The sequence below is a fragment of the Artemia franciscana genome, chromosome 4 (genome assembly GCF_032884065.1).
Source record: "Artemia franciscana chromosome 4, ASM3288406v1, whole genome shotgun sequence".
In the NCBI taxonomy this organism is placed as follows: Eukaryota; Metazoa; Arthropoda; class Branchiopoda; order Anostraca; family Artemiidae; genus Artemia; species Artemia franciscana.
Genome location: NC_088866.1, coordinates 4,699,438 through 4,723,453, shown reverse-complemented (window position 1 = coordinate 4,723,453; position 24,016 = coordinate 4,699,438). Strand labels below are relative to the sequence as shown.

The 24,016-nt window shown below is 34.8% G+C and overlaps 1 protein-coding gene across 1 annotated transcript in view; it reads left to right on the top strand.

Annotated features, from left to right (window-relative positions):
• Positions 1–605: 605 nt before the first annotated feature.
• The window catches only part of LOC136025885 (E3 ubiquitin-protein ligase ZNF598-like), a 111,195-nt gene continuing 87,784 nt past the window's right edge, over positions 606–24,016 (top strand). The window contains exons 1-4 of the mRNA XM_065701932.1: positions 606–852; positions 10,306–10,424; positions 17,478–17,610; positions 23,265–23,476. Coding sequence (XP_065558004.1) covers positions 679–852; positions 10,306–10,424; positions 17,478–17,610; positions 23,265–23,476 — 638 coding nt within the window. The 5' untranslated portion in view covers positions 606–678. The remainder of the gene's footprint in view (positions 853–10,305; positions 10,425–17,477; positions 17,611–23,264; positions 23,477–24,016) is intronic.

Below are 24,016 nucleotides of genomic sequence, written 5' to 3'. Positions count from 1 at the left end.
TTTTCGGCTGGTGCATCATTTTTAGCGAATTAGTATTTAGCTCTTGAGCAATGATAGCAAAGACTTATTAGCTATGATGCAAGGAATTGAAACCGGCTTTCTTCTTTTTTTTGTCAGTGAACTTTATAGAGTCTGACTTGTTGCCTCTCAGCTTAAAGATGATTTATACAACTACCAAAGATGAGGGTAGTGCGTCAAGTACTTGAAGCAATTGAGTACTTGAAAAAAATCATGCCAAGAAATTTAGAATACATACGTGCAGCAATGTTTTAAAAAGAACTGAGAGGCTTGGAAGTTATAATTCATCAATGTCACGCTTGAGACTCGTATAACTGAATGGCTTTTTATTTGTGGCATATCTTGCCCGACAAATGAAAATTTAAATATCAAGAAGCTCAGGAATTCTTGCTTAGAACTACCGAATATCCACAAACTATCAATCACTTCATCGAAATATTCTTTATTGGTGTGTTTCCTGACATAAAACGGTATATGTTAATTAAAAAGTAACGTCGATAATAACATGTCTCAAACAAAAGTTTAGTTTCTGTTTTTTGAAACTCTGAAAACATGTGTTGATCGACATTTTTTCGGCAACAGTGTCTAAATGTGATATTTATTACCGCAACAGCAACTATAATTAAGATAATATTTTAAATAATTTTCAAAATAAGATCCATGGCCTTGTCGCGACAGAGCGAATCAGAAAACACGTGTGTTGTTTGCTTTAAGAATGTTGACATCTTCTCAGTCGGTCAATGTGACCATCCAGTTTGCTACGAATGCTCAACTAGAATGAGAGTCTTATGTAGGACACAGGAATGCCCTATCTGCAGACAAATGATACCTAAGGTAGTCTCACTAATATAGTAAATTTGAAAATAAAGTCAAATTTTATATAGTAAAATTCTACTTTAGCTACTTCTGACTATCTTGGAAAGGGGTTAGGTTAGGAATATGAAACTTTCAGGGAGAATGTCTGCTAGGCCATATAGCTGATATGGGAGTAAAGTTTATTTGTGATGCAAATAAGGGTAGAATTCTAGTATAGTGACTTCTTGCTATCTGGGAAGGGGGTTAGTTTAGGAAAATAGAACTTTTAGGGATGGTTATACAGGCCAAAGTATGTCCTGGGAAGGTATTTTGGGTAAAATTGTAGTTTAGTGACTTCTTGCTATCTGGGAAAGGGGTTAGGTTAGGAAAATGAAACTTTTGGCAATGGGTCTACAGGCTAAAGATATCCTGGGCAAACAAGGAAAGAAATGAAGATAAAGGTTCTTTCCTATGTATATATTTATTTCCCATCAAAAGAAACAGATAGAGTATAAGATAAAAAAGCAAAACAAAAACACACTACAAAGGAATATACAAACACAAGATAAATAAAGAACAAATAGATATCTAACTACAAAAACAAAACCTATTGCTGCAAGATGATTACCCAAGGACAAGTAACAATATTAGAGTTATATCTAGTGATCTAGGCTATGACTGCTTTATTGGGGTTGATAATCCCATGCTAACTTGTCATACAGTTACTTATCCATGGTGGAAGCTGTAAGAGGTACTTTGCATATTTACAATATGTAGACTGCAATTCTTTCTTATCTTCCTTTTGGAATGTCTTCCAAAAGGGACTTAAATACAGATAATGGGGTAGTGCCATTGCATTGTACAGATGGGCCAAAATCCACCAATCAAACTGACACTTATAAACTACAACATGGCTATACACTACAGAGATCCATTTCTGCAAAAGATGATGTGTTTCAAGCATAGACCAACCAACAGGGATCCCCAAATAAACTGTGTTCAGCAAGCCAAACAGTAGTACCACCCAGCTAAACATCAACAGCAGACCCTTGCATAGCATTAAACAATATCACATCTGCTTTCTTGTCATTATACTGAAGGCCTATTTTTCCATATTCTACTTGAAACTAAATAAAATTCTCTTCTAAACTGCAAAGGAGCCAGCTCAGATTAAGTACATTGTCCGCATAGTTGGTTAACAATAGATCAATCCCTCTATGTATTAACTATGTAATAACTAGAAATGTATTAACTAGGATTATTTTGGCTATTGTGGAGCAAGTATTTTTTTCTTAACATGTTTCCTTATTTCCAGCTGGGCTCCTAGGGTTATTAAGCTGGTTGGCTAATTTTAAGATTTATATATATATACATGTATATATACTACTACTACTACTACTACTAATAACTCACTGCAGCACCAAGCCGCCTGAGGCCAACACAGCTACGCACGCTCCTCCTCCAACCTAATCTATTTAAAGCCTCCCTCTTTACACCCTCCCAGCAGGTATATATCTGTTGAAATTTTGACAAAACAATATTTAAACTTAATTTTCAGTTGTCAGTTTCTTTTTCTTTGGCTTTACTTCTGAATATGCCAATCCTGTTGTTTGAGTAGAATTTTAAGCCATATCAATGATGTTTTTTTTTTGGAATTTAGGAAATGTATTTGTATATCTTTAGAAACTTATAAATTGGGATTGAGCAAAGTTGTGAAACTGAAAACAATTTTGCTATACTCAATTTAAGCAGAAGATCTATTTTACAAGGTTTCACTTTTATAACACACAGATTTTTAAAGATCAGGGCCCTCTAGAGCAAGATGGAGTAGAGGTAGGTACTTCAAACTACCTTCTTGGGACATGCTTAGTTTAATGTGATTTTTAAAATAAATTTGCTGAAATTTTTAAAAGAGACTGAAAACCTTTGAAAATGATGTCACAGAAAAACTGATGTCATTTTCATGGGCTTTTGGATCTTTTTAGGCTATGTTAAAAAGAATTAATTGATATAAACTGATTCAGAACAGGTAGGAATAGGGTAAAAAACAAGGATATATGATTGGGTGAGAGTGTCTTCAAATTGTAAAGCCAGTATCTGATATTTTTTTTTTTCTGATAGTTTTTTTGCAATAGCCTAGGGCTATATAAGGCCTTTAGAGGGGAAATAGGGATGAATTGTCAAACACACAAACAAAAATAAATAAATAAAAGTGAACATATACTTAACTATTAAAAAATGTCTCTCTTATTGTTTAAGCATTCAAATTAGCCACTTAGGTCTACTTCTGCAGTACTAGCAGAGTTTCCAATAAGTTTTCTTCTTAATTTAAATTCTCAAATGTGTTTTCTATAGGGTGTTGGCTTGTGAGATGTTTCAAACAGGCTAAATTGGCTACTTAGGTCTACTTTTCCATTACTAGCAGAGTTTCTAATCAGTTTTCTTCTTCATTTAAATTCTCAAAGATGTTTTCTATAGGGTTTTGGCTTGTGAGATGTTTCAAACAGGCTAAATTGGCTACTTAGGTCTACTTTTCCATTACTAGCAGAGTTTCTAATCAGTTTTCTTCTTCATTTAAATTCTCAAAGGTGTTTTCTATATGGTGTTGGCTTGTGAGATGTTTCAAATAGGCTAAATTGGCTACTTAGGTCTACTTTTGCAGTACTAGCAGAGTTTCTAATAAGTTTTCTTCTTAAAAAATTCGAAGAGCCCAGTTTTGAAGAGTCTGTATTGGTTTTATATGATATTTGAATGTTGCTAAATAAATTAGGGGACAATAGGTAAGATGGGAATGTACCAAGGCAAAATAAATGAGTGCAGTACTAGCAGAGTTTCTAATAAGTTTTCTTCTTAATTTAAATTCTCAAAGGTGTTTTCTATAGGGTGTTGGCTTGTGAGATGTTGCAATCAGGCCAAATGGGCTGTTTATTAGTTTATTTATTAGTTTTGGTAGAGGACAATAGAGCTTTTTTGTGTTTTCTTTATTTTAGGGTATAAATTAAAAGGAAAGTTGTACTTTATTACAAATATTAATTAGTTGCAATAGTTTGTTAATTATTAGTTTGCATGCTAGGTTTTAGCAGAGGACAACAGAGCTTGTATATGTTATTTTTGTCCTTTCCTTTGCTGCTCCCGTTGCGCAGGGCAACATGAATTCTCGCCTGATTCTCCGTGCCAGGCTACACCAAAATGTGCGAACTGTCAAGGCAATCATGTGTCATTTTCAATGAAATGCCGAATTCTTCGTGAACTTCTGTTGAAACGATCGTCCTATACTAGAAAATGAGTGCTAAGACTAATTTCACTATATGTTCGTTCAATATTAATGGTACTAAGGATAAAGACGTTTCTTTAGATCAGAAATTAGAAAATTTTGATGTTTTATTCCTCCAGGAGCATCTCCTACCTTTAGTGAGCTTAAACTCCCTACAGAGAAGTAACAAACACTCAGTTTTTTCTAAAAGTGCATGCAAAACCTCTGGCAGACCATCAGGTGGCCTAGCATGTTTAATAAAAAAGACGCTGTTTTCACCACCCCCTTTATGCTATCACGAGAGTGATTGTTATATTGCTATTCGTCTTGCCAACCTTGTCCTCATTAATGTTTATCTCCCCTGCGACCAGAAATCCCTCCAAAGTTTAACTAAATTTATAAAATTTTGCGCATTAATAAAAAGTCTTTTGAATGGCATTGAGAGTAGTGGACTGGATTGGTTATTAATCGGTGATCTGAACTGTAACATTAACTCTTCATCAGTGCGAACTGAGCTTCTGTTAGATTCCTTACCGAATAGTTACAAAATTTTGAAGAAAGATGCCTCCCATTCCTATATCCATAATAGTGGCTCACTTTCAGACATTGACCATTGTATCGTTTCTTCTGGTCTCATCTGTGGCGAAGTCCATGTTGATCAGGATGAGCGTGATTATGACCATCTCCCCCTATCCCTCACTGTTACCCTTAATGCTACTGCGGAGAAGAACCTTTGTCCCAATTCTAGAAAATGGATTTCTAATAGAGAATGGAACAAAGCTGACTGGCCTCTTTATTTTTCTACGCTTGTTAGCCTTCTATCAATGATTAAAGTCCCTTTTAATCTGTTGTGTACAAGCGTTGGTTCCCCACAAGCCAGAATTCAGCTTAATATTTATTATAGCCACATTGTATCATGCTTAAAGAGGTCTGAAGAAGTAGCTGTTCCCCTATGTCGCTTTAGAGCAAAAACAAGAAGTTCAATTTGGAAGAATGACCCAGAGCTCAAAACAATAAAAAATTGGGCTAAGTTGTGGCTAAAAATTTGGATAGCTTGCGGCCGCCCCTTAAGGGGTAATGTTTTCGATATTAAACAAAGAACAAAGCTTGATTTTAAACGCTATCTTCGAAAAATTAGGTACAATGGTGCTGAATTTCCTAAGTCTCCTAGCCAGTGGAAAAAAGTGATCAATGTCGCGAAGTTTGATAGATCGCCTACGGCTGACCGAATCCCTAATGTATCATGGATCAATCATTATAGTAACATTTTCAATACAGTGATATATGCGGTTCATTTTCGTTTTGCCAAGCTCTGTTCTAATCTGTTGCCTAACAAAATCATTCAAGGTCATGTACCTCCCGTTAGTGTTGACCGTGTCAAAAGAAGTGTAGAGAGACTTAAATCGAAATCTTATGATATAGACGGGATCAGTGCTTTTCACCTCAACACCGATTCGGAGGAATTAGTTTATCACTTGCAGTTACTTTTTCAGATGTGTTTATGCTCTTCTTTAGTCCCTGATTCTTTTTTAGTTGGTAACATTACGTCAATTTTGAAACGCGGTAAGGACCCAACTAGTTGTGCTTTGTATAGGCCTATTACGGTTGCTTGTACTTTAAGTAAAGTATTTGAATATGTTTTGCTCCCTGATCTCCTGTCTAATGTAGATTATATGTCTAATCAGTTTGGCTTTAAGCCGTATATAGGATGCCAACATGCTCATCGTGCTATAGTTTCGCTATTACTTGAAGCGCATAAAAATGGTTTTGAGGTTCATTTTTGTGCACTCAATGTTTCAAAAGCTTTTGATTCAATTTGTCATAGCCAACTTTGGTATTCTTTAATCCAACTTGGTGCAAATGTGTCTATTATATCAACTCTTCGTTTTTGGTATGCTAATTCATATGTTCGACTCAAGTCAGGTGACACCTACGTTGGTAATATCCCCATCCATTCTGGTCTTAGGCAAGGAGGAGTCTTATCCCCTTATCTTTTTAATGCTTGTCTTTATTCTGTTTTGCCACGTATTAATCCATCATGTTTTTTAGGCCTAACTAATCTTTCGTACATTGCATATGCAGATGATTTACTTTTGATCAGCCGCACTAAATCTAGCCTAATTAAGTTGACCCAGCTTGTTTCTAAGTCTTTTGAGGAAATTGGCCTCAAACTTAATACTGAAAAATGTGAATATTTAGTTTTTAATGCTAAGCATCAAAGTAGTGATCTTGATTGTGGTTATTTTTCAGTTAAGCTCGTTCCTTCGATTCGGTGGCTTGGTATTAGTATTTGTTCATCTTTATCGGCTTTTCAATCCTGTGGGCTAAATGATATTAAAAGTAAACTTAAAAAAGGGTACGCGAAAATTGTCCCGAACCAAGGCAGATTTTCACGAAAGGCTTTATCCAGACTTTATTCTACATATTGCGATCATTCTATATTGTTTCTTTCCGGTTTGCGCCCGTTGTTTAATAATCAAGATTTGCAGGGCATAAGAGTTATGTATTTTCGTTATTGTAAATATTTATTGTATCTGCCGCGTTCTTATAGAAATCAGAAGATTATCAGAAAGTTTTGTGCCACTGATATTATTTTCGTTTATAAAAAACTCTATGCTAGATTAGGTGCTGAGGCCTGTCAACGCTTGGGCCCTTACCACCCTTTGATTAGACTGTATTAATTGTATTGTTTGTGTTATTTCGTTTTTCTTTCCTTAATGTTTTTACTCCGCTTAATTTGTCAAAACAAGCGGGTAACAAATAAATTATTATAGTCTAAATTAAAGTTGCAATTTACTGCAACTATTTATTAGTTGCATTAGTTAGTTAATTATTAGATAATCATGCTAGGTTTTGGTAGAGGACAACAGATAGGGGAATGCCCTACAGATTGGTAGAGTAGCCCCTGGGAACCCTCTGCTGGGAGTCATAATTACAGGTGGAGGAGGAAGAAGGCCCCTCATATGTACACTCAACAGGGCCCACTGCCATGTTCACACGTCAGATGAGTTACAAACCTTCTCCCAGTAATGGGTTAAATTGCATGGTGATGCAGAACACCATCGTGGGAGGATCCTCTATAGGAGGACAACTGTGGCAGGGTGTAAGATCCAGATTTATGGACAACAGCCTCTGTAAAGGGCTGCCTTGACCCTTTTTGGGTTTTTTTTTCAAGATTCAAGATTTTATTTAAACTTTTGTACAACACACACAATATAAAAAAAGGGTCAAGCCGGAGACACAAGGTCGATTGACAAAGACCCGGTATAACAATATAGCACAACTATTTGACAGAAAAAAGAAACAAATGCATAAAATAAATATAAATAAATCCACAACTCACCACTAGACGGGAACCCACCCACAAAACAACTGACACTTGGCAAATATCAATCCAAAAAACAAAACAAAAACAGTGTGCAAGCAAGGGTGACTGATGACCGGCAACTTATTTGAAAAAAAAAAAAAATGAGCCCACCTTATCAATATAAAACCAACAACTATTCACTTTAAGATTTTTTTTTTATTACTGATTCTTGAATTTATTTATAAGGATAGAATGAAGTAGCTTTTTAATATGTGGGAGAGATTTACTGTAGTCAATATATGGTAGATAAAGATGCCATGAGCCCATGATCAAGAAATATGGCGAGAACCATGATCTCTCTGTGGTTAATTTCAGGTGCGGCATTCTCCATTTATTACGGGTTTCATAAACATGGTCAGGTTGCTCAGGGAAAAAAATTCTCATACGAAAGTACAAAGGCAGTTCTGAGCGGTTATATTTTACCTTGAACAAAAAAGAATGAAGAGTGAATAATTCTGAAACAGGCAAAATATTAGTTAATAAATATATAGTTTCAGTTTTAGATTTATTTGGATAGGAAGAAGGCAATGGTAAATATCTTTGTAAAGTTCGAAGAGCCCAGTTTTGAATAGTCTGTATCAGTTTTATATGATATTTGAAAGTTGCTAAATAAATTAGGGGACAATACATAAGATGGGAATGCACCAAGGCAAAATAAATGAGTTGTAGAACTTCATAGGGGAAAAAATGCTGAAGCCTCCTCATTACACCAACTCCTTGGGCGATTTTAACGCGTGATCTATTACAATATTGTTTATAAGATATATTTTCATCAATAGTCATACCAAGATACCAAAGTGAAGTTACCCTTTGAATTCAAATATTTGTAGCCTGATCAATTATAGTTGAAGTTCCTTTTGCTTTGTGTCCAAGTCTACTATAAATGATGAATTTTGTTTTGGCGGCATTCAATGACAAAAGATTAGCGTTTAGCCATACAATCAGCTGGGAAAACACAATTTGCAGCTTCTCTTTGACATCATCTTCCCTGCAAGTGTTGATCTGGTATCATCGGCAAAAAGGACATTCAGGCTGTTAGTTTCTGTTGCTGATGGAAGGTCATTTATGTATATTAGGAAGAGCAGTGGTCCCAGAATTGAACCCTGAGGAACACCAATATTGAACAATAAGCATGGATCCGAAACTGTTTTATTGATAGTTGTTACTTGGGATCGACCTGTTAGGTAAGATGCGATAAAATCGTGCGCTGGTCCTCGTATCCCGCCATGGCTTAATTTAAATAACAATATTTCGTGACAAATTGTGTCAAATGCCTTCTCAAGATCCAAAAAAATACTTGCCAGAATCATTTTTTTATCAAGACATTTGTGAATAAATTGGACCATTGTCAGGATAGCGTCCTGTGTACTATGTCCCTTTCTAAACCCATACTGATTTTTTGAAAAATAATCATTCGAAATAAGGAAATTATACACTTGATTATAAAAACATTGCTCCATTAATTTAGAAAAACCTGAAAGAATAGATATTGGTCTGTAATTTGTGCATTTACTCCAGTCAGAGCTTTTATACAGTGATATCACCTTTGCTTTCTTAAATGAATCCGGAACAGTTCCTGATCTAAGTGACAGATTTATCAAATGACACATTACTTTATTAATACTCGGTAAAATAACTTTCACAATATTTGTAGACAATTCATCAATGCCTGGGGAATTCCCATTTTTTTAAAGTTTACCAATATTGGCAAGCTCTTTCTCTGTTACCGGTTTTAAAAACATAGATTTTACAGAAGGCTTTACAAGGTATTTACGATAATCACATTGACCATAGGGCAGGTTATGTTGGAGCTTGTTGGCTACCGATTGTCCAATTGACGCAAAATGCAAATTCATGGCTTCTTTATTTGATGTGTTTTCTGTTTATGAAAAATATATGTTGCTTTCTAGTGTGTACTTTTGGTTTAAGCTCCTCTGAACTTCCAGCTCTATATCTGTGATTAGTTAGTTCAAATGTCTTGAATGCCAACTTTGATAACATCAAATGCTACTTGTAAAATAAGGCTAGTCAAAGTGCATTACTTGCTACTAATATATATGTATCCAAAAGCAATTTTTTTTTTTTTGAAAGTTTGAGCAGTCTTTTTCTTTTTTTTCTTTGTTTGTTTCACAAAGAAAATGGTTATATTTATAATTTGTTTCCAGTGAAGCATTGATAACACCAGTTTTTAGGGTGTTGGTAACACCACACTTATTTGAGGTAGCATAAAGCCCCAATCCTTTGATGAAAGATAAAATTTTGGGGGATGTTGAAAACCAGTTTTGAAAACACCAGTTTCGACATAACTGTCATCGTCCTAAAGCCACCAACTATTTTAAACAAAAGAGTAACTTCTATCCAGTTAGTTTATATATATATATATATATATATATATATATATATATATATATATATATATATATATATATAAAAGCATTGTTTCTATTTGGTTATAAATTTTATTTGCTTGTTTGCACGTGCTCAAACTAAATGAATATTTGAGACTCCAGGTTTATCTGGTGTAGCTTGTTGTTTGGTTTGAATTGGGGATCAGTGATGAAAGTCTGTAAACTCAGCCATATTCTACCTGGCTCTAAGTGGGTACCTGCAGAAATCTGGGAAGGATAAACAGGAAGGTTGTGCAAAAGCACAGGATGTTTGCAGTAATCCCCCATTGTACTTCCTGGATGAAGAGCCATGAAACACTGCCAATGCGTTAGCACTGCCAGTACGGATTGTTAAGTTTAATTTTGTATTCTTCACCATTCAGATAAAAAAGTAAATATAAAAAAGATGATTGATAACAATATGTACTTTGAAGTTCTTGGCTATTATGATTTTGCCTTATTTTTTATGTTCACTTCAATTTCAGGCCATTTTTACAAAAGCAGTAGAGCAGTATTCAAACCTTGTCTCTAATATTTCCAACTTTAAGAAGGATATTGACCATGGAATCTATTTCTCTGACCCATCACTAGAAGCTAGGTTTAGGTATGTTTTTTTTTCTTCATTTGTTGGTTTCACGATTAACTGGCAAGTATCCAATTAATTTAGTTAAGTTTAGCCAATTAATTGCAATTAAATTTGAGCAGTATTAACGTTATTTAATGGAATCCTTAGAGTCCTTGTGGGTTGAGCAATGTTCAATTTTCAAGCATAAAATTTGTGATTAGCCAATCTTAGTTTAGACTTCAGGCATTTTTTTTTTTTTTTTTTTTTTTTTTTTTTTTTTTTTTTTACATTAGAAAGATTGAAGCTTTGCAGCTCTCCTGTGTTTAAGATGAATCTAACAAAAGATTAATTTTAATAAAACAATTTTTTTCTGATGACAGAAAAGAGTGAAGTTTAAACTTAAAACAAATTGAAACTTCTGTTTTGCAGTTTTTGCAACATATTTTTTGAAAAAACTGGCTATTATTATTCTTCTGCATTTATAGAATTCTTAAATACAAGCACTTCACGAAAAACACAAAACCAATGCACCAAATTAGGGGTAGAAGCAGGAACGCCTCAAGTGCCCCACAGAAAAAATTGTAAATCTTTCAATAGCCGTGTTCCAGCCATGTTTTAAACTTAGTCTAGTTTTTATTAAAGCTCTAGTTTTTCAGAGTTCTACAAATTTAGGGAAATGTCATGAGCCAGTTTGTTTGAAATTATTTTTCAAAAGTATGTTGCATGAAGCAGTAATTTGTGTTTTGTCTTAATTTTCATTACTTTGCTCTTTAATTTTATAGTTGTTTTTTCAGTTTTTGGATAAAAATATCAAAAGATGAATTTTATATTGGAAATATCCCTAAAAAACAATTGTTTGAATATAGGAGGAGGGTCTTAAAAATCTAGAGGGATCAATCCCTTCTCCGTCTCCCCAATTGACAGCACTGATTGATCAGCCAAGTGGAAGATCCTTATCACTGAGACGTGTGTCTTGGCGACGATTATCAGAGGCCCATGTGACACATGATAAAATATAGATCCCATTTCTTTCCAATATCTATACCACAAAACATTATCAGATAATATGTCCAGATACTAATGGTGTAAACTTGCAAGCTTTCTCTTACCCAAATTTCTGATTCAATATATCTCACTTCTTCATCTCCATATTGCCGATTCTGCAGTATTAAAAGTGATAGTAATTTACTTCAAAAAATCACTATCAGAAGCTCCAAAGGGTCGAATACAAATTTCGAGGTTAAAAAACAAGAACAGGACAAAAAAATACAACAAAGTTTAAAAACAAAAATATACTTAGAAGTGGCTAAAGGATGCCAAAAGTAAACCGAGAGAATAAATTAATCATTCATTAACCACTATATCCAACTGTCATTTTATAAGGAAAGTAAAGCAGCAAACTGGGAACAAGGTAGGAACGGGTTGAGACACAGTTCGTTCTCCCCACTCCTTAAGATTTTTCTGGCAACCTCATTTGTTTTTATGGCACTTGGTATTAACCAAGTGACATATAGCAATCGCAAATTCTGTCGGTCCCGGTTTTGCTACTTTAGGCAGGCGTATCAGGGACCGGACCAGATTAAATGAGAAATAGTCGTTTTCCCGATTTGACCATCTGGGGGAGTGGGGGGCCTGTTAATTCGGAAAAAATAGAAAAAATGAAGTATTTTTAACTTACGAACGGTTGATCAGATCTTAATGAAATTTGATATTTGGAAGGATATTGTGTCTCAGAGCTGTTATTTTAAATCCCGACCGGATCTGGTGACATTGGGGGGAGTCAGGAGGGGGAAACCTAAAATCTTGGAAAACGCTTAGAGTGGAGGAATCGGGATGAAACTTGGCGGGAAAAATAAGCACAAGTCCTAGATGCATGATTGACATAACCGGAATGGATCCGCTCTCTTTGGGGGGGTGGTGGTGGTGTTAATTCTGAAAAATTAGAAAAAATTAGGCATTTTTAACTTACGAACGGGTGATCGGATCTCAATGAAAATTGATATTTAGAAGGATGTCGTGTCTCAGAGCTCTTACTTTAAATCCCGACCGGACCTGGTGACATTTGGGGGGGGACCTAAAATCTTGGAAAACACTTAGAGTGGAGGGATCTGGATGAAACTTGGTGGGAAAAATAAGCACAAGTCCTAGATACATAATTGACATAATCGGAAGGGTCCGCTCTCTTTGGGGTAGTTGGGGTGGGGGGGTGGTTAATTCTGAAAAATTAGGAAAAATGAGGTACTTTTAACTTACGAATGGGTGATCGGATCTCAATGAAATTTAATATTTAGAAGGATATCGTGTCTCAAAGCTCTTATTTTAAATCCCGAACGGATCTGGTAACATTGGGGGGAGTTTGGGGTGGGGGAACCTAAAATCATGGAAAACGCTTAGATTGGAGGGACCGGGATGAAAATTGGTGAGAAAAATAAGCAGAAGTCTTAAATACGTGATTTACATAATTGGAACGGATCCGCTCTATTGGGGGGAGGTTAATTTTGAAAAATTAGAAAAAATGACGTATTTTTAACTTACGAAGGAGTGATCGGATCTTCATGAAACTTCATATTTAGAAGGACTTCGTAACTCAGATCTCCTATTTTAAATCTCAACCGCATCCAGCGTCATTTGGGGGGGCAGTTGGGGGGACCAGAAATCTTAGAAAATATTTAAAGCGGAGAGATCAGGATGAAACTGGATGGGAAGAATACAAACCTATCTAAGATACGTGACTGACATAACCGGACCGGATCTACTCTCTTTGGTGGAGTTGGGGGGGGGGTAATTTTGAAAATTGAGGTATTTGTAACTTACGAAAGGGTTACCAGATCTTAGTGAAATTTGATATTTAGAAGGATCTTGTGCTTTAAAGCTCTAATTTTAAATTTCGACCAGATCCTGTGACATTGGGGGGAGTTGGAGGGGGAAACCGGAATTCTTGGAAAACTTGAAAATTGGGGTATTTGTATTTTACGAATAGGTGATCGGATCTTAATGAAATTTGATATTTAGAAGGAATTCATGGCTCAGAGCTTTTATTTCGAATCCCGACCAGATCTTTTGACATTGGGGGGAGTCTTGGAAAACACTATGAGTGGAGGAATCGGGATGAAGCTTGGTGGATAGAATCAGCAAATGAATAGGCGTGTCAGGGAGCTGCGCAAATTGACTTGATAAAGTCGTTTTCCCAGATTCGACCATATGGGGGACAAAAGGGAGAAGAAAAATTAGGTATTTATTACTTACGAGTGGGTGATCAGATCTTAATGAATTTTGATATTTAGAAGGACATCGTGACTCAGAGCTCTTATTTTAAATCCTGACCGGCATTAAGCCTCTGACTTTCCTTTTAAATCAATCTATTGGTTCTTAGAATTTTGCTAGAGCTCATACCATATGAGCTCTTGGCTCGTAGCTCTTTTTGCCTCGTCACAAGTGCCATATGAGCTCTTAGCTCTTGTTCCTCTTTTCTGTTGGATTTTTTAAACTTGTCATCTTGTTCAATTATTGGAACCCTTGTCACATTGCCTCCCCCCAGATTTTCATCTGTATCAGCCTTTGTTTTCATACAAGGGCTTGTGGCTTTTTTTTTTTAATAGGGTAATATAACCACTGTACACGATAAAATTTTAGATAAGTTATAAGTTTAAAATGAAATGTTAAACTGCCCTAAACCCAACAAATTACCTTCCTCAGTTATAAGCCTGTTTGGCGACACCCTCACAAGGATAATTGAACTTGGAATGTTCAATTTGATACTCCGGCATTTAGAATTTAAAGAGTAAGTACATGATATATAAACTTCAGGAAGCAGTCCGAGCTTGAACATGACCTTACTATAACATTATTTATGGTTGTTACCTACGGTTATGACGTCATTCGTCATCTTGTATATGAAGATGTTTTTTTCTTGTAAAAAATATTAATTTAGTTTTTGATATTGCGTTTTGTTAAAAAGAAAAAAGTGGACACATCAGTGCCCCCTTTGCAATAAAAGGATTTTCTTTTTTGCCAAATGTGAATGTGTGAGATTTGTATTTTGGTCGTCAAGAAATGGCTTCGTAGTCATAAAGATAAATTCAAGACTCATTTCCCTCTATAAGAAGTGAGTCTAGGTGTTCCCCCCGGAAAATTCTCCTTCCCCTGGGAAATTACCCAGAATACGTCTGATTGAAATTTTAACATAGGCCTTTTGTTCAAAATAGTCTAAAGGTAAAAAAAAACCATGCCTCTAGATTTGACAACCTTCCTTCCAATCCTCTGTGGCAAATGCTGTAAGATACGAAAGTTGCCCATTATTAAGATGTAACACTTTTATGGGAAGGTTGGTTGTGTAAACTTTGATTTGAGGGGGGGCACATACCGCAAAATGTTTATTTTAGTGCCAAAACATTCCAACTCTCATTGAGCCTTCAGGAAAATACATAATTAGTTATAAGAAAGAAGCAAGAGGTGTAGTTAGAAATTGATATTTAATCCATCTTGATTTTTTGAAATATTTGTGGTCTACGCTGTTATTATGAAATTGAATAGTAACATTAAACCTCAAAATAACAGTATTATTCTATACATGAGGGGGGGGGGCTGTGTCTTATTCATTCTCATCTGCCCTCTCGTGGTCGTAGAAACGTCGAAGGATGCTCACGTGGTTGAAAACGGAGAGTTCTTATCCTTTCTTATTAGTCAAAAGTGATTGGATGTCCTTGTGATCAGCACCTGTTCTTAGACTATTTATGATATCTGGCCCTTCTGTTACTCCATGTGATCAATCCCTGTCCTTAAAATGTCTATGATATCTAGTCCTTTTGTTACCCCTTTGGTTACCCCTTGTCCGTTTGTTACCCATGTGATCAGTCCCTGTCCTTGGACTGTCTATGATATCTGGTCCTTTTGTTACCCCTTTGGACAGCTGATTGACATTTTAAAATACGTACCTATTTTGTAATTTCTGTTGGGCTGCCCAATTTTACGTGTTGGGGAATTTTCTGGGGGGAAACGCTGGCTCCCATTAAAAGTATACATTATGCAAATAAGTAAAACATAAAACATAAGATTAAAAAACATGAAACATAAGATTAAAAAGCATAAAACATAAGATAAACGTAAATATAAAATAAAAAAAAGTCATAAAGTCATCTATTTTATGTTAAGTTGATGTTAGACTGAATAGTTTCTTAGTACTGACTGCCTTTCAATTTACAATCAAAATTAAATGAAAAAACGGAAAATGGGTATAATATTTCAATGAGATAGTGGAAAAATAACGGAAAGAAAAGCGTTTTAGTTGCAATAATAATAAAAGCTCGAAACCTTTATCAAAAGTTAAAAGGATAAAAACTAAACTGAATAAAAAAGATTCTATTTATAAGGGAAAAGAGAAAAAGAACTAAGAACAAATGAGAAAAATCTGAATAATGTCCAGCATAATAAATATCGTCATGGAATAACACAATAAAACGACAGAGCAGAAATAATCAGGTAAAAACGCTCTCGGACTCAAAACCGAAATTTTCGGTCCTTTATTGATATTAGGATTAAAACACTTTTTTGCCATTTTATCTCTGTCTTATCGAAATAGTATTCTCATTTTTCTATGTTTTGACTTCGTTTTAATTCCAAGTAAAGATTGTGTTCTCATAATATTAGTAAAATTTTTCAAGAAACAACTGTTTTCCAAACTTCTGGTCTTTTTTTTGTAGTCACAGAAAGGAAAGAAGCACAAAAGATCTTAAGAGTGAGACTTTCTATCTTTTGCTACGAATTACTGCAGTTGAATTGTTTGCTACGAATTGTATAAATAGGTGTATGATTGGAGACAAAAGAGTGTTGGGAACTTCTAAGAATTGGGAGAGGCACTAGATAAGAGGCGAAAAAGAATCATCGACGCCATCTAACATTTGGTAATTTATTACGTTTTTACAACCTATCTAAACTGCCGCATGCTTGTCTTTCCAGGTAATTTAAAATGTGAGGGAAGGTAAATAAAGCAGAATCTTTTCACCAGTATGTGTGCGAGCTTAAACTCAACTGATCAAATAATCCTGCAAAGGTCTTACCAAGCCAGTTTATGCTTACTTTATGCAGATCAGATTTCGGCTTAAAATAATTTTTCTGGAAAAAATAAAATCGATAAGTTTTCTGCTAGAGAATATTTTTGGATATAATTCCGCTACCATTGAAGATCGATTGGATCAGCTATTCACCTTTCTTTGAAATTTTCTAAAAATGGGCAATAACTATGATCGATTAGAAATTATTCTCTGTTGTCCGGAAACATTGAAGATTGATTGGATCAGCTATTCACCTTTCTTTGAAATTTTCTAAATATGGGCAATAACTATGATAGATTAGAAATTATTCTCTGTTTTATCACTCAGCTTTGGTTGAAACATTCTGCTTTATTATTAATTTGCCAGGCGTAACTCTGTCGTTGATGGGTTTTTTTAATCCCTATACTCTAGCGTCTGAATTATCAGACGCTATTCTGTCGGTGGAGGTAGTTTTCATCCCTAAATTCCCAGGTTGAATCACTGTGCTGAATCACTAAGCTCTCTCTGAAATGTTCTACCTTTTGATGAATCTATCAGATGCTACTTTGTTGGCGGCTTTGAATCCCCATATTCTCATGTTGAATCACCTAAGACCCAATTCTGGATTTTTTCCTTCTCTGGGTGGATATTAAACCTGTTGTAGCACAGGTGATTGATGCTCTGTTTAGCAAAACGGGGCCCAGGGTTCGATCCCCGCCGCAGCAAGGTTGGGCGAAAAGCTTGCTACTTGTCCCTGTTAAAAGACCTAGCAACTGAAACGTCATTTCGACGCCCTATGCGCGAGCAATGGCTCTGGAGGATCTTTGTCCTTTTTATCCTTTATCTGGGTGGATATTATAAAGAGGCTTTTTTTAGGAGGCTTTTTAAATCACTTTCGACAAGAGTATGAATTTATTTTTAGATTTTGTCTGGAGGGACGATTCTAAATTGTGATTCTTATTTTTTAGGTTAAATGCTCGTTAATTAAACTTTCCTTTCTATAGTAAAGTAAACTATCCTTTTTACCCTTTATCTAGTTGGATATTATACAGAGTTTTTTTAGGAGGCTTTTGGAGCATAGATGCAAAAAATGTGCCAGACCTGGAAGAGTGTATGACAACTTTTCAACTTTGTCAAATCATTTGCGACGAGAGCATGAACTATATTTTTGTGAACTTTGCTTAGAGCATCTAAGGGTAAGATCTCTCTCTTTGTTTGTTATGCTTACTTTTATTATATGATTGTGAGTTTTCAAAAAGCCTTTGGCTTTTTCTTAGCAGGAACCTATTAAAGAACAAATTACGTTGTTTTTTATTATCACCAACGCCATCTAACGTTCGGTAATTTACTTCCTTTTTACAACCTATCTAAACTACCGTAATGCTTGTCTTACCATTAAATGCCCCTCTGTATCCGCCCCTGGTCTAATTTCATGGATTGATTAAAGACATGATGCTCTCTTATCTAAGTTCGATATTCCCAATAAGAGGAGGGGGACACAAGTCAATAACAGTTGTGCTACCAAAAAAGGCATTTTTTATAAAAAATTATATTATATATAAATCCGAATTGTGTTTTTTTTAACTCTTTAGGTAGGTAGGTAGATTTTTATTTAAAACTTTTATAGCACATACATACCAATTACTCGCAAAAGGCCGTTCTGGCCTGTAATACTTTCATGTCACCTTAATCATCAATAATACTAACTCGTTAAATACACAAAAAAGAAATGAAAAAGAAGCAATATAATATTTCAAATAATTACTCATGCCTGAAAAATTCTGGATAGCCCACTCTCATTCAATACGCTTCTCTTCGCCATTTTGATCATTCATCATTCAAAAAATTAATTTTTAACCGGCGCTTAAGGTGTGGGAGACTCCTTTATATACTCTGAGAATGCATTCCGAACTGTCGGGCCTTGTGTCTTGTCACATGTCCGATCGCTTTGTATTCCTCACTTCATTAATCAGATCATTTCCATATCGGGTAAAATACTGATGGTAAAATGAATTATGTTTAAAATAACTTCTAAAAACTTCTTTTTTAAATACCTTCTAAATCTTATTTGTTGGGTGTACCCCATCGCAGGGAATTTTATCATCTAGTTATACCAAGGTCAAATCAGATCCCATGCTTAGTGTAGCTTGGGGTAGCGATCCCCCAATTAAAAATAATTGCAATGAAAATTGATGATGTAATGGAAAGTCCTCGCATGGGAACTTCCCGTTCAGATGTCGACCATCGTACATCCATGGATATGTTGACGATGTCAGGGAACTTGGCTGACTAAACCTAGTGGACCCAAGGTGATGCCACTCGGAATGTGTTCACTCTAAACCCACCTGCAGTGAAGAACCATATGCCCTAAACTAAATAGTATTTCTTAACAAAACTTGAATTCATTTACGTTAGGACTATTTTTACCTGTTGGTTTTCAAAAAAGAGGAGGTATATTATACTCTTTTAAGCCTAGGAAAATCAAAATATTTAAAACTATCATTAAAAGCTGAAAAAACATAGACAAAAAAAATGCTCAGCTGGTTTTCTAGCTACACGGCAACGAAAACAGTAATCTTACCCTGTATTTCCTAGGGAATACCCTATTTTACCAATTTTACTGACCGGGTTTTCATTTCACAGTCATTTTAAAATATCGGTAAGATAGGTAAATTACCAATTTTACTATTTACAGCACTGTCGTATATCAAATGATTCGTATATTCGTAGAATCCCTAAATTCTTCTTTTATATTGATATGAGACTAGCGAGACTGATTACGATGGTGGCTCTCAGTTTGTTAGCCGCGGCTTTCCGAGGAGCCGCTGTGTCGTCAAAAGGGATGCCCGAAATATTCAATTAAACAAATCTGATAAATTCGTTGGAATTCTCAATTCTCGGAAGCGTGTCTGACAGCTTTGAGCTGTCAAAAAAAAAAAAAAATACAGATGTGGAAAATAAAGATTAATGGGAATGGTGCTAATGATCATTTGACCTTGTTGAATTGTTTGATCATTTGATCATTTGACGATCATTGACTTGTTGATCATTTGACTAGTCTGTAACCTCCAGTGAAATTAATCTGTCTTGCGATATGAAATCTCTTTTAAAGATCATCTGATACAGCTTGTTGAATGGTACTTTCAAACAGATAATAATGAAAAAATTACATGGATTCAAGACCTATTTATAGCCATTCAGAGCTAGGTTTACTTTATAAGCAGAAGAATATCTTTTTAAACTAAGTAAGTGTAAGTGAGACGGCACTAGACCCTTAAGGTCCAAACCGGCGGTGCTGATTACCGTTTCATGGTCCTTCAGCCAGGAAGTGCAATGGGGGGTTGGGGGCCAACCATCCTGCGCTTTCACAGACCCCAGATTCCTCCAGGTACCCATGTAGAGCTTGGTCGACTCTGGCTGAGTTTACAGAGTCACGCCACTGACCCTCGTCCCAAACTAAATAACTGGTCACAACTGGGATTGAACCCGTGCTCCTTGGACACAGAATTCCCACGCCAGTGCACCAACCACTCAGTCAGGACGGTTTAAACTAGGTTGGTTAATAACACTGCTAAAGAGAATATGAAACTTAACTTGATTTTTAAGAACCAGCGCCAGACTAGCGTCTCTCAGAAAAAGTCATGAGGCTTATTGCAGATACTTAAATGAAAATGTCAGTCATTTTATCTTATTCTCTTTAATTTAACCTAAGAGAAAGGGTATAGAAAAGATATTTGCATATTCTGGTGTATTTTCCATTGTTTTGAATGTTTTAGTTTCCTCTGGACTGCACTGCAGCAATGGTGCTGCGCTGTCAGTAGCGCTGGTAGTTTTTATTCTTATCAAGTGCAGGTTAAAGCTTTAATTATTCTTTGATTAAGCTTTATTTATTCTTTACTTGTGCTTTATTTATAATACAGTTTTTTAAACTTTAATATTTCTCAGTTTTAATTGTAATTTTAATCAAGATTTAGTTGTTAAAATAATGTTGCCTCGCTTAATAAATTGCTATACTTCTTCCAATCAATAAGCAAGGGTCTAAAATAGCCTGCAATAAAAAAACTTCTTTTTGAATACTTAAAGATTACTTCGTCCTGTTGTGTCCCATTGGCATTGTTCTTTGCTTTGTAATACAGGAGTCAAGAGTCCTTGGGACTCCGGTGTCATGATTATGTGAAAGTGTCTTTATTACAATTCTAAGAAGAAGATTGCTTCAAATAATTTTTAACCCAATCCCCAAAGAGAGACTTCTTTATGATTTTTTTTTTATTGTATTAATGGATTTACACCTGCAACATCATATATAGCAGATCTGAATTGGTGGATCAAATCTCTACCAATCTAGACCCCTCATATACGTTGGAAACTCTCTCATAGACTTTGCATATAGAACCCAGAGTTTGGACGCAGCTATAGCAAGACATTGCAGGGATCGAAGTTTGATTCGGGTTAGGAGACTTTGCGAAAGTGTCTCCACACTTATCCAAAGAAGAAGAAGAATAAATCTTTTCTTAAAAATAAAGTTCTATACAGTAAGCTGTTAAGTGCTTCAAACACCACAAAAGTCAGCCATCAGTTAAAAGTCTGGCTGATATAACCTGCGTAAAACGATCAGAAATTAAAATAAAAAAAAAACAAGTTTTTCCAACTGAAAGTAAGGACCAACATCAAGCTTAAAACGAACAGAAATTATTATGTATATAAAAGGGTTACATCCTCCTCAAGACATCGCTCTTCACGCTAATTTTTTTTAGTGTTTTAAAACAAAGCTTATTATTCCAACTAAACGACCATTGTGTTTCAGGAATCGGTCTTAAAGAACTAGGACAAAACGTCAAAACATTAGCGTAAAGAGCAAGGTCTTGTGAAAGGGGCAACTCCTTTCATATTAGTATCATTTATGTTCGTTTTAAGTTTTGATGTTGCTCCATACTTTCAGTTGAATTTTTTTAGTTTCTGATAGTTTTTAAATAATACCCGGAAATCCGGCTCTCTCCATTAAAAATTCCGGGTCTTGTGTATTATACGCTACTCACTCAAGTTTACGATGTGTAAAACTCGAGAACAAAACCGGTTTCTTTGTTAGTTTCTTGGTTACTTTAGAAACAAATGTTGGCTATATATTTGCACATTATGGAGGGGGGAGGTAAAGTATAGTGGGTCTGCATGCAAAATGTCTTAGGTATAATTATTCTGCATATTATGAAGTAAGAATTGTTTTCTGACTTCAAACTGTCCAAATGCTTTATCCCATCCCCCATTATGTACAAACATATAGCCTAAATTTTATATTTCCCATATATTCCGTCACTTGTCTTTGTCTTGTGTCACACAAAGCTGAAAGAAACTAACGAAGAAACTGGCGTGTTCTCGAGTTTTACGCAGCGTAAATGACTGAGTGGCGTATCATTCACAAGTGCCCAAATTCCCTCCCCCAGCGGAAAAAAAATCAAATAAAAGTCTCAAATTCGGAAAGCCTTATTTTCTACGGAGGTTATTTTCTGGGGGGGGGAGGCTAAAGCCAGCCATCGATTTTACTACAGTAGTAACCTAAAAAGTACGTCACAACAGCAACCTAGTAGTATGGCAACATTTGATTGAGTTTTAAGTCATCTAGTAAAAAAGATAGTTGCCGAGAAAAGGAGAAAGAACCAAAGATTGGATGTCAACCCAACCCAGAAGAAGACAAACTTAGAAACAAACAACGCATACTCAAACTCAAATGGATATTTCGGCTGAGAGCCTTCTTCATCAAAATCTTTTTATTTAAATAAAACAAGATGTACAATAAAATGCAATCGTTAAAATATAGTGAAAAAGACAGTTGTCGAGAAAAGGAGAAAGAACCAAAGATCGGGTATCAACCCAAACCAGAAGAGTTCCCAACCCGAGAAGGGCTCCAAGTTTCAGGACGCACTTCTCGATTTTCTACAGTTAATTGATGGAAGTAATTATTTTTCCGGATGCTTGTTACTTTATACTTACTAAAAAGTTTTGAAGTCCTTCGCCGACAGTTCGGAGAACTGGCTGGTGCAAACCATAGGGGTTAAAGGGCAAACATGGGACAGAGGGCATTAATTAAAAGAAATAAATAACAACAAATTCCACATTGAAAATTTTTGGGAGGGGAGGGGTGGACATTGCTCATTGCAAACATTGCAAGATAAAAAACATAAATAATAAGATAAAAAATATAAAACTAAAAAACATAAGATAAAAAACACAAAACTATAAAACATTTTTTCAGATGCATAAATCTATAAAAAACATACATAATAAGATAAAAACATAAAACGTAAGATAAAAAAACCCGCAAAACTATAAAACATTTTTCAGATGCATAAAAACATAAGATTAAAAAAAAAATTATAAAACATAAGAATAAAAAACATAAAAAAACTAAAAAAATAAGATAATAAACATAAAACAAAATAAACGTAAATATAAAATAAAAAGAACCTCAAAACTATAGGACACTTTGTAGATGTATAAAACTATAAAAATATAAATAATAAGATATAAACATAAACACAAGATTAAAAGACATAAAATATAAGATAAACATAAGATTAAAACACATACAATATAAAATAAACGTAAACATAAGATAAAAAAACACAAAACTGTAAAACATTTTTCAGATGCATAAAACTATAAAAAACTTATATAATAAGATAAAAACATAAAACTAAAAAACGTAAAACATAAGATAAACATAAACATAAGATTAAAAAACATAAAACATAAGATAAAAAACATAAATAATAAGACTACTAAAACTATTTAGCGGATACTAAAAACTATAAAACATTTTTCAGGTGCCCTGTATGATGAATTTTATTTATTTTAGATATTTACTTGGGAGAGGAAAGCATATTCGAGATCAGACTTAGCCCTTCATCGGCGTAAAGGCGACGTTGACGACAAGTCATTGAAAGGACATCCTCTCTGTGAGTTTTGTGATCGTCGATATTTTGATAAAGATGAACTATATCGACATCTAAGGAAGGATCATTTTTTCTGTCATTTTTGTGATGCAGATGGCAGGAATGATTTCTATGGGTAAGGAAATTAGAGTTAACCTCTTCGATACGTTAATAGTCTTGAAAAATTTCCTTCTTTAATTTTATGTCTCCAGTGAAACGTGTAATTTTGACAGTTACTTAAACTGGAATATTTAGTTTGTTGGATTCGCTAGTTTCCTATAAATACATTCATTAAGTCATCGTTATGATATTAGTTAAAAACTTTCTTTGAGTGTGTTCTAAACTTGCTGAAAATATTGAACGTAATTCTCCTATGGTCACATGTTTTCAACCGATTTTTACGTTTTGTTTTACTTTTTTAATTAAAATTTTCTTATATTTGCATATTTTCAACTATTTTTTACTTTTTTTTAAACCTTTTGCATTAGAAGTTCTTATGTTTTCCACGAGTTTTTATTTATTTTTTAAAATTAAAATTCTCCTATGTTCGCATATTTCCAACCAAATTTTAACATTTTTTTAAAAACAAATTTTAATGTTTCGGTACTTGTATGATATACGTCCTAACTAATGTCTTCTTCTAATATGTTTGTCTGACGCTCAATCCTAATGAAAT